The sequence below is a fragment of the Nuphar pumila genome, chromosome 2 (assembly GCF_984573655.1).
Source record: "Nuphar pumila chromosome 2, dmNupPumi1.hap1.1, whole genome shotgun sequence".
In the NCBI taxonomy this organism is placed as follows: domain Eukaryota; kingdom Viridiplantae; phylum Streptophyta; class Magnoliopsida; order Nymphaeales; family Nymphaeaceae; genus Nuphar; species Nuphar pumila.
The window spans coordinates 8,778,180-8,789,653 of NC_143250.1; the positions used below are offsets into that span (position 1 = coordinate 8,778,180).

The window sequence follows — 11,474 nt, forward strand, 5'->3', positions numbered from 1 at the left end:
CGGTATCACTTGTCATCCGCCTTTTCCTGACATAGAGGACAGAGAAAGTTGGTAGGGGGACTTTTCTTTCTTTTTGACAGCTTCAGCCATCCGGATAGAGGCCATGACGGGCAAAGAGATCCTCCACAAGATGAAGGTAACGCCCCTCTCTCTCTCTCTCTTGTGTTGTTGAATCAATTGTGTTTGTTTTTGCTTCTCATATGATGGTTTGGATCTGAGGTGGTTCTGGGATTTTTTTTGGGGGGAATTCGTTTGCTTAAGAATATTGTGTTTTGTTGAATCAGATGTTAAGTGTTGGAAAAAGTCAACTACTGTGTGATTAGGAGGAAGCTAAAACGATGTTGTTGTGTTTGAAACTACAAAGTTGAAAATCAGGATGAACGGTTGAATTTGGGCCTACCAATCTGTGACAAAAGTTTAAATTGGGTTTAAATTTAATGTATCATGAACAGTATAAAATTTCCAAAATTCGGGATACCACATTGAACAAAATGGGGTGGGTGTTTTTGGCATTGCTGTTTATGTTGAACGGAAACATAGAACCTTGAAAGGGGCAGTTTTTGGTGGTCTTTTCTATAGATTTTAGTAGCCAGGTTGTGTAATGGATTCGGGAATCTTTATTTCGTGCGGTGACATCTATATTTCCTCATGGAAATGTGGAAAGAATGTGATTAGGTAATAACCAAGAGAGCCATTTGCTCTTCTTCTTTTTTTCTAGAAAATTTGCTTTGCATTTCAGGTAGGATGTGATTGGATTGGGCAGAGCCTCCAGTCCCTTCACCCGGTATCTTGTCGTTGATAGAAATTTCTGCCGTCACAGAGGAGTTCGTTTCATCGTCTATCAATTTTCCCTTCAAACCCGCCAACTTTGTCGGTAGGTGAACTCTGAGCTACTTGTTTGCGACCATGTCAAGGTTGTGCTCGGTCCTATACATTGGACTTCAAATTACATAAGCCAACACAATAAATTGATGTGAAGAAGTCCATGGTTGGTACCGATCTTGGAGTACAGTGTTGCTGTGACGAGGGAATTAGTTGTAGATAGCAAGATAGGTGGACTCTTCAGTTTCTGCTGAATTTGGATAAGTGTACTTAGCATTAGCTAGCAACTGAACTGGACAAGATGGTATAATTTGAGGATTTATTCAAGGACTCATGTCACAGGTCTTTATGAAAGTGTTTGTTGAGATGTTGTTAAGATGCCCCTGTTTTTGTGCTGATTTATAGCACAGACTATACGAAATCAACCCTACTTCTTCAGACATGATCTGGATCTGGACTCGAATTCAGGTTTATTATTTGTATATCGAATTCAGATTTGAGTATGGCATGATCCGGTGTGTACTGATCTCTTTGCACCCTAAGAAAGCATTTACTGAAAATTGGATGTTAAAAATCATCTACTCTGTTTTTAATTTCATTAATTCATGTACTCTAAAGCAGGTCAATTCAATGTCTGACTTGGCCTCTTCACTCATAGATGGTCATAAGAATCTTAGTGTTTCCCTTGGGAATATAGAAGCTATAATCACTTGTATTTTCTTCAATTTCCTTTTTGCATGTGCATGTGTTGTCCTTGCATGCTCTGCTCAGGTGGATCTTAACAACTTTTCCACAGTTTTTTGCTCCTGCCAACTTAAAGGTGCCATGAAAGTTTCATCTGATTATTGTCAATAAAGCCATTTTACCAAAATTTTCAAGAGGTTAAAGATGTCTTATGCTCAACTATTGCAGCCAATAAATATCTTTCTAGAAAAACATGTAAATACCGCTCTAACAATTAATGCGGGGAACCACCATGGTGTTTCAAAATTTATCTGGGGGGTAAAGTAACATTAAGAACTTGTTATCTTGGAAAGGTCATGGGCATCAACAATAAATATGGGTGTATTTTCATAATTTGAATTATTGTAAGTGGTTATTACAACAACAACTACGCCTTCATCCCAAAATAATTGGGGTCGGCGATATGAACCAAAAAAAGAAAATCATTATGGGTCTTCCACATGAATCCTTCTCCAATCATTTCTATCCAATGTCATGTCCTCAGTGAGGTTCAAAGCATTCATATCCTTTCCTATCACCTCCATCCATGTCTTCCTAGGCCTACCCCGACCTCTTTTAACTAATATATTTTCCCATTTCTCCATCCTTCTAACTGGAGCATCATTAGGCCTTCGCCGAATATGTCCAAACCACCGTAAACGATTCTCGCTCATCTTATTTTCAATGGCTGCAACGCCTACCTTCTTACGTATCTCCCCGTTCTGAATCTTATCTTTTATTGTATTTCCACACATCCATCTCAGCATACGCATCTCAGCTACACTCATTTTTTGAATATGATGTCTCTTGGCAGTCCAACATTCCGTACCATATAGTAAAGCAGGCCTAATAGTCATTCTATAAAACTTTCCCTTCAACCGCAATAGCATTCTACGATCGCACAACACTCAAGTTGCACTTTTCCATTTCATCCACCCAACCTTTATCCTATGATTTACATCTCCATCAATTTCTCCATACTTTTGAATGATAGATCCCAAATATTTGAAACAATCATTCACCGGTATTTCTTGCTCACCAAGCTTCACTACACTCCAATCACTACTTTGTTGCTTACTAAACCGACATTCCATGTATTCTGTCTTACTCAACTTAAAACCTCTTGCTTCCAATGTCTGTCTCCATAATTCTAACTTAGCATTAACCCCAGCTCTAGACTCATCAATCAAAACAATATCATCAGCAAACAACATACACCACGACACATTTTCTTGAATTGATCTCGTAAGCTCATCCATCACTATAGCAAATAGGAAAGGGCTTAAAGCAGATCCTTGATGTAACCCAACCGTTATAGGAAAATTGGTTGTCACCCCTCCACAAGTGCGGACATTGGTTACTGCTTTTTCATACATATCTTTAATTATTCTAATGTACTTGATAGAAACACCTTTCTTCATCATTGTCCACCAGAGAACGTCCCTAGGTACTCTATCATATGCCTTCTCCAAATCAATAAAAACCATATGCAAATCTTTGTTCCTCTCTCTATATCTTTCAATAAGTTGTCTAAGAAGATGTATAGCTTTCATAGTTGATCTTCCAGGCATAAAACCAAATTGATTCTCCAATATCATGACAACCTTCCTCAACCTAGACTCAATCACCCTCTCCCAAAGTTTCATAGTATGACTCATGAGTTTTATACCACGATAGTTTGTGCAATCTTGTATATCACCCTTATTCTTATATAGAGGCACCAAAGTACTCTTCCTCTACTCATTAGGCATCTTATTTGTTCGCCAAATCTTGTTAAAAAGATTTGTCAACCATTCTAAACCTTTCTCTCCCAAACATTTCCAAGCCTCGATAGGTATACCATCTGGGCCAACTGCCCTTCTTGATTTCATTTTCTTCAAAGCCTCTGCAATTTCTTTCTTTTGAATCTTGCGCATGAAGTCACGATTCATCTCATGAAAAGGAATAGAGAAGTATTCAAGATCCTGAGCATGACTTTCATTAAATAGCTTATCAAAATAATCTTTCCATCTCTCCTTAATCTCCTCATATTTGACTAAAACCTTTTGCGTTTCATCTTTGATACATCTAACCATACCCAGATCCCTCGATTTCCTATCTCTCATCTTTGCAAGCATATAAATATCCTTCTCGCCTTCTTTGGTATCCAATTTGTCATAAACCTCCTTATATACCTTATCCCTCGCGTTCCGAACTACTTTTGTAGCTTCCTTCTTTGCTATCATATACTTCTCCAAATTCTCATTATCACGACTCTTACTTAGATTTCTATAACACTCTCTTTTAACCTTGATAGCTAATTTGACATCCTCGTTCCACCACGATGTATCCTTACCTAGCGGTGCACCGCCTTTAAACTCACCCAATACGTCCTTAGCCACCTTTCTCATGCCACCCGCTATCTTATTCCACATTGATTCTGAATCCTCCTCGAGACACCAATCAACTTCCTTAACTACCTGCTCTACAAACATTCCTTGTTTAGCTCCTTTCAGTGCCCACCACTTAATTCTACGATCTATCTTATGTCTATCCCTTTTGCGGCATTGTCTAATTCTAAGATCTAAAATTAAGACTCTATGTTGTGTAGGTACACTTTCTCCCGGTATAACCTTACAATCGATGCAACAACCCCTATCTCTCTTTCTAAGTAGGAAAAAATCTATCTGACTCGTATTAACCCCACTTTTAAATGTTACTAGGTGAGACTCCCTCTTCCTAAACCAAGTGTTTGCTAAGATCATATCATAGGACAAACCAAAATCTAAAATCTTTTCTCCACTTTCGTTTCTTTCTCTTATACCATAGCCTCCATGGATACTCTCAAATCCATCCCTACTAATCTAATGCCTACATGCCCATTAAGGTCACCGCCAATGAAAAACCTTTCTCCATAGGATATCCCTTGTACTACTCCATCTAAATCTTCCCAAAATTGACGCTTAATGGAATCATCTAAACCTACTTGAGGTGCATAAACACTAATAATATTAATAATATATGTACCAAATACTAATTTAATAAGTAAAATCATATCACCCTTCCTACGGACCTCAACTACATTATCTATAAACTCACGACTCATAACAATCCCTACTCCATTCTTATTCCTATTTATTCCTGTATACCAAATCTTATATCCCCAAGGTTCTATCACTTTTGATTTCTCACCTACCCATTTGGTCTCTTGTAGACATAAAATATCAATCTTTCTCCTACACATAACATCTACTAACTCTACCAACTTACCAGTTAAAGACCCCATGTAAGTGGTTATTAGTACGTCTAAAATCGAAGTAGTATCATGGATTTTTATATCAACAAATAATGTAAAATAAATTCAAATATGAATTATTTTCAAATCAATCATTGTTCCTTTTTTTTCTGTTCTTTGTAGGTGGCAGCGGGTTTTAGCAGTTCTACATCAGAAACTGGAAAAGGGAAGAGCAAGCAATCTGTCAAGCACATCACCCATGGATTTCACTTGGTCAAAGGGAAATCTAATCATGCAATGGAAGACTATGTTGTAGCGCAATTTAGGCAGGTGAAGGATTCTGAATTGGGTTTGTTTGCAATATTTGATGGCCATTTAGGTCATGATGTGCCAAATTACCTGAAAGCAAATCTCTTCGACAACATTCTGAATCAGGTGAGGATGCAACCTTTCGTTTCATATTCATTTAATGTGAACCTATCTGATGATTAGGTGAAACTATGCTCCATTTTCTTGCTTTTTCACAAGATGTACACTTTTGTCTTCTCATCTCATTCTGCAGTAATGTTACATGATGATTCAGGATATCTTGATGTGAGCTTAATAAAATGATTTTTTGCTGTCACTAGCCCAACTTCTGGTCAAACACAGAGGAGGCCATAAAGAATGCGTATGAGATAACTGATGAGAAGATCTTGGAGAAAGCAGTTGAGTTGGGCAGAGGAGGTTCCACTGCTGTCACAGCTATACTGATTAATGGGGAAAAATTGGTAATAGCAAATGTAGGAGATTCTCGTGCAGTCATATGTAGCAAGGGTGTTGCCAAACAGCTAACGATTGATCATGAACCTGACAAAGAACGTCGTGCCATTGAGAGAAAAGGCGGTTTTGTTACAAATTTACCAGGTCATACTTTTTTGTTTTTTCTCTTTCTTTGCACTCAGTTCACCATCCGAGTTACATTTTCATCTTCTTTTTGATGTCTTGATGCGGCACATCGACTATCCCATAGTCATCTCTCAAGTGTTGTGTCATATGGATACAACTGCGGATACAGGGATACATCTATTTTTATGAAGTTTCCAATAGAAGAACTTTTATGTAAGCATATATAAAATAGGTGAAAAAATGGAGTGCCTGTGTGACATATCTCAAGGGGCTTGTCCTGGTTGGTTGTCCGGGCCCAAACAATGACAGGGTATAGATCTAGGCCAACTGGATTCACAAAAAATAATCAAAGCATATATTGGAGTGAGATCTTGAATATTAATTCTTTTGGGGTTGGATGGATGCAGAAAAACTCATTTTTTGAATTCTCAATGTTCTGGTTCTGATACTTCACCAATTGCTATGCTTTGCAGCTAATTGTGTTTCTTGTCAAATTCAGGGGATGTTCCGCGTGTGGATGGGCAACTGGCGGTAGCACGGGCTTTCGGTGACAGGAGCCTGAAGAAGCATCTCAGTTCAGAACCACATGTGACAGTTGAGATGATTGACAATGACATTGAATTTCTTATACTCGCCAGCGACGGACTGTGGAAGGTGCACCTGATTTCAAACGTTTAGTAATATAAACTAAAATGAGTGTAGAAATCATAGAATCTTGCTTGAAGTTGGACTTTTTGACATGATTTGGTCCAATAATAGCACTGTTTTTCCCTGGGTAAAAATTAATGACAAGGGGAAATAGTGAAATACTCATATGACCAACCATCTTACTTGAACTTGATGCCATTAATTTAAAGACTGTTTCCTTTGCCAGGGCCGGCAAAAGTGCTTGGTTTGGATAGTTTGTTCCAATTATGTGGACTATGATATCCACCTGAGTGAAACTTTTGCATGACAGCAGGTTTAGTTTGAGCCTTTGAATAAAAGGGTGAATGTGAATCATGTTATGGCAACCCATGACAGAATCTATTGCCAGGATAATACCGAGAACAAGGAATGGAGTGGTGGACGTGCAAACTGAATCCAGTGTGTGTGATTTCTTTTCAGGTAATGTCAAACCAAGAGGCAGCAGACGCGATTAAAAATTTTAAGGATGCACAGGCAGCGGCGAAACACCTGACAGAGGAGGCTGTTTCAAGAAAGAGCAAGGACGACATCTCGTGCATCGTAGTAAGATTTCACTGATCTTTCCTGACTTATCATCTTCACATGCTCTGGATCAGTCCCTGGAGGACACTGTATCAATAGCATAATTTGTAAACTTTCGTTGGTTTTTATTAGTTTGTGATTGACTAGTTTTGCTATGTATACTGCGTGTATGTGAATTGTAATCTCGTGGTTTTTGTGTATCTGATGGAATGTATTGTTGCAGAGGGGTAATTAAATAAATAAAAATCAGATGTCTGTTAATGGATCAACCTGGTTTTGGTGGCCTAGAATGCTAGTCCACATTAATGGCACTTCAGTGAGTTTGTTGTTGCTCTATTGTTTCGAGCAGTTTAATCAGCCATGGTTGTGGGCCGCAATTATATCTCCAATTATCTATGGTTGGATCCCAAAGTCATAATCTCTGTATTTTGATACCACGAGGGAATAACAATGATAGATATGATTGGATATGTTATACATATTCATGAGTGGGCTATTGTATCAATTGAGATGTTTAGTCCTATTTTAATCTTACCAGGCTCTGGATACAGTTATTTTTATGAAGTTTTCAATGTGACTGGTATATATGATATATAAAGGGAGGGGCCATTGCAGAGACCAGGGGATAACAGGCATAAGCCTCTGATCCAGCTATTTGCTGTTGCTCTAGGCTTTTAGCAGTTTAGTCAGTCATGGTTGTGACTTGTGGTTGGTAATTGATTGTCCATTACCTATCTTTATGTGGTTGAGGCTAAAATGGATATAATCGTTTTTGTTTCTTCTAAATTCTTACCAATATCACATATGTGGAGTTGAGTAGGGGATTCAGTATGCTAAAGGTACACAAAGTTTATTTCTTTCTATCCAAAGTTGAATGGAATTGAGTGGCTCTAAACTGGGTTGGATCTGTATATTCTGATGCATGAAATATGTGAAATATCCAATGCGTACTTTTGTGGTCCACTTTGACCAAGATATGCTAGGAACCCGTTTTCATAGATGGATTGGGTTACATGCTGTGAACAAAATCCAAGTCTGGTGACCCATCTTACATGAAAACTTAAGGGGTGAATAAGAGGGGGTTTGACCTCATCCATAATCCCATTGAAGCAAATGCTGACAAGTACGGTAAATTGAATAATTCGAAAGACCAAGATCTGAGTTGAAGGTACATTGCCTAACGCTATCCCCTGAACCAGGAATTCCCCTGTTATGGTCCCTTGAGCCCAATTGGTAAAAGGATCGATCCAGCATAAATTAATAGTTACTCCCCCAAAATCTGGTAATTTTGAATTCCATTAAGGCAATGTTTGGGAGCCTTGAATCATCAGTTGTGTTATGGTTTCTGCCATGCTCTCATACTCTCTTGTGGTTTGGGTGCAGTGGCGTTACGGAAACAATGTGTTGGGACTGGTGTTGTCCAGACCAACACCACATTTCAACACCTTTCACGAGTGGATGTTTTTTGCAACTAAATCTCTCAACATCACACATTGGCAAAACAATATTTTGGCAATTCACTGAAACTGTGTTTCTATCCTAATGCGAGGCTCCCAAACATAGCCTAAGAGCAACTCATGAATCGTTTCTTGACATGCATTTTTAACTCAAACTTTGGACGGAACTAAACCATTGACACAAATAGTTCAATGGGAGAAAATGTAGTTATTTGAGTCTTTGGGATTGACAAGATGGACTGCCTTAGGGACATATTGCTTCACATAAAAAGGAACTAAACAAACTTCCATATCAACTCCAACATAACCTACTAATTCTTGAGCACACTCATTGATCATGGATTTCTCCCAATCGCTGACGGTACTTTGGCTGACCAACACTTGACAAAACCCTTAAGGTCTTTCCTGCCTACCGGGGAGTGCACTCAGCTTGGACCTTACGGCAAGAGATGCCAACCATGGGTTTTGAACTTGACTCTCTTCTGAGAAGCATGACAATTATTGTAACATTGTATGTCATGTTATATTCCATCACCACCATACATCTTACTTATGGAGGCCTGTATGTGTTTCACTCTTAAGTGGGGAATGAGCGTAACCAGCAATGAGTTATATAACTGCTCTCCCCTTTCCCCCCAAAAAAGACATGAATATCTAACCGTATCAGGGATAGGCCCAAGATTAGGGGTGTCAATGTACCCGGTTTACTTGGACTCAACTAGAACCAAACCCTATAGTGTCTGGGTATGGTGATAAATAAGAAGACCCAATTAAGACCCGGGTTTGGACCTGAAGGTCTGATTAATACATGAACCTGGGTATAGTTTGTGAAATTTTATATCAGACCTAGGTCCGACCCGAGTTTCGATTAAGACCCGCAATCTATTAATGTAAAAATGCTAACAAATATTGTTTTACCAGGTATGACCCCGGTCTGGTTCATGTAGTTTTTATCTGGTTCAGGTATGGTTTTTCTTATGGTGGGTCCGATTGTATGGTTTCACTTGGGTTGGGTCTGAACCATACCCGACCCGATGACACCCATACCCAAGATGGTCTTGGGACAACCTTAATTGACATTATGCAGCCAGAACAACTTCAAGAACAATAAGAATCTTTTTGGAAGATGGAGCTAAATAGAATGTAAAGTGCCTGTCGCCCTTTTACTACAAGTGGACAAACCCAAGAGCCCTTCAAATCTCACACTTAGTGATGCATCGCCTAATGATCAACAAGGGACACCACAATTGGGACCCACCCATGATGGCTTATGATTCCCTCCACTTACCCCAAGAACGATCTAGCGTCACTTTCTTCCAAGAAAGATACTTGTAGAGTTTCTTACTTATAGAGATGGCATTTCAATATTTTAATCGAGAGGAAACACCGGTTCAGGTGGTGGGGCCGAGGAGAGATCGATGTTCTGCTTTTTATGACCTACCTCCAAGCAGTTAAAAGCCCACCCGCTGATCCCTTTACGCACCAATGAGCCGCCTGGTTTGGCTATAATGTAAGGATGCACACCTAGTGTCGAACTGGTGACATCCCTTAACTTGAATGCCTTAAGTCAATCCACTTAGCCAGGTATGTGGCGCCCATGTGGGTAGGGCTGAACAACGGGCATGGGCTTAGTTTTTGGGAGAAGGCTAGACTTGAAACGTGCCGACTCAACAAAATCTTGGGTCAGGTCAGATCAGCCCGCCAGCTAACTGGGCAACCTGCAGGCTATATATATATAATTAATTACTAGAATATGAGAACTGAAATATGCTAGCTAGAAATATGGGCATTTTCAACACTTTTTTTGTAAATCCATCCATGTGGATGTGCGCGGTGAATTTGCTAAGAATCAGCCATTGGATCGTGTATTTTCAATGAAAAATGTGATTTTTTAATGCTTGAATATTTATGAGGATCATGAGCCATTGATTTTAAAGCCTTAAAAACATTTCATTTATGTATCAAAATAAGATGATTCAAGAGCTAGTTCTTATAAAACCAAGCATGTAGATTACATCCATACAGTTAGATTCAAGAGAAAAGAACAAAAAATCCATGAAAATTGCTGTTCACACCGTAGATATGAGAACTAGAAATATGAGCATTTCCAACACTGTTTTTCCAAATCCAGCTATGTGGATGTGTTTGGCATGGTAAATTGGCTAGGAATCAACCACTGGTAGTGTATTTTTGATGAAAAAACATGATTTTTGAATGCTTGGATATTTATGAAGATTATGAGTCATTGATTTTAAAGCCTTAAAAAAAATCTAGTTTATGCATCAAAATCAGACGATTCAAGAGCGGGTTCTTATAAAACCAAGCATGTAGATAACATTGGTGCGGTTAGATTTAAGAGAAAAGAACAAAAATCTATGAAAATCATGATTCACACATTAGTTCTCATATTCTAGTAACTATATATATATATTATAATTTTTAAATATTGTTTAAAATAATCTATCAATTCAAGTTAACCAATGAAAAATGTTATCATGAATATACACTGACTCCCACCCCTGTCCAACCTGGTATGAATTACGTCCATGGCTCTAATAGGCGGGCCGTGGTCTTTGTAGTAGACTTTGGCCTAGGCCTGACTTGGTTGTTCAACCAGTCGGGCTTGACCAGGCTTGTCCCGGCTAAGCCCCTCCACTTAACAAGCTGGGCCACCCCTACTTATGGGCAAAGATGCCATTATCTTATCAAAGCCTGTACACAAGGACTATTCTTTCACCAAAAGAGCCAAATCAAGCTGCGAGCTCCTAAAAGTAGGCAATTCTTCATGCAATTTATACAATAAGAATCATGTCAAAGGAAAATCTTACAATATTTTCAAAAATCTACTTTTCTCAAGAAAATTTCAGAAAAAATATTGGCATGTGTAACAGTGTGAAATATATAGAAATACAGTAAACAGATAGATAACATTATCAAAATATTGTTACAAAACCAATTTTGTTATATTCACAATGGTTTAAAATCACATTAAAAATGTGAGATTTTCATTATTGAAGTTGGAGATGCATGAAAACTTGTGCAAAGTTGTGTGTTGAAGTTTCTTTTCTCCCTTTGGTTTACTCAGGTGTGTGTCCGCGTGTGCACATTGGGTCTGTTGAACCTCAGTGCAGATGAGGCAGTAGAGTGAGTTCAGCTCAGCT

The 11,474-nt window shown here is 38.6% G+C and overlaps 1 protein-coding gene across 1 annotated transcript; it reads left to right on the top strand.

The window, feature by feature from the left end:
• LOC149844666 (putative protein phosphatase 2C 62) lies at positions 1-7,125 on the top strand. Its single transcript, XM_089995050.1, has 5 exons — positions 1-136; positions 4,943-5,194; positions 5,389-5,665; positions 6,147-6,301; positions 6,755-7,125. The coding sequence occupies exons 1-5, from the start codon at positions 104-106 to the stop codon at positions 6,890-6,892; spliced, it is 855 nt and encodes a 284-aa protein (XP_089851176.1). The 5' UTR covers positions 1-103; the 3' UTR covers positions 6,893-7,125.
• The last annotated feature ends 4,349 nt before the right edge of the window (positions 7,126-11,474 follow it).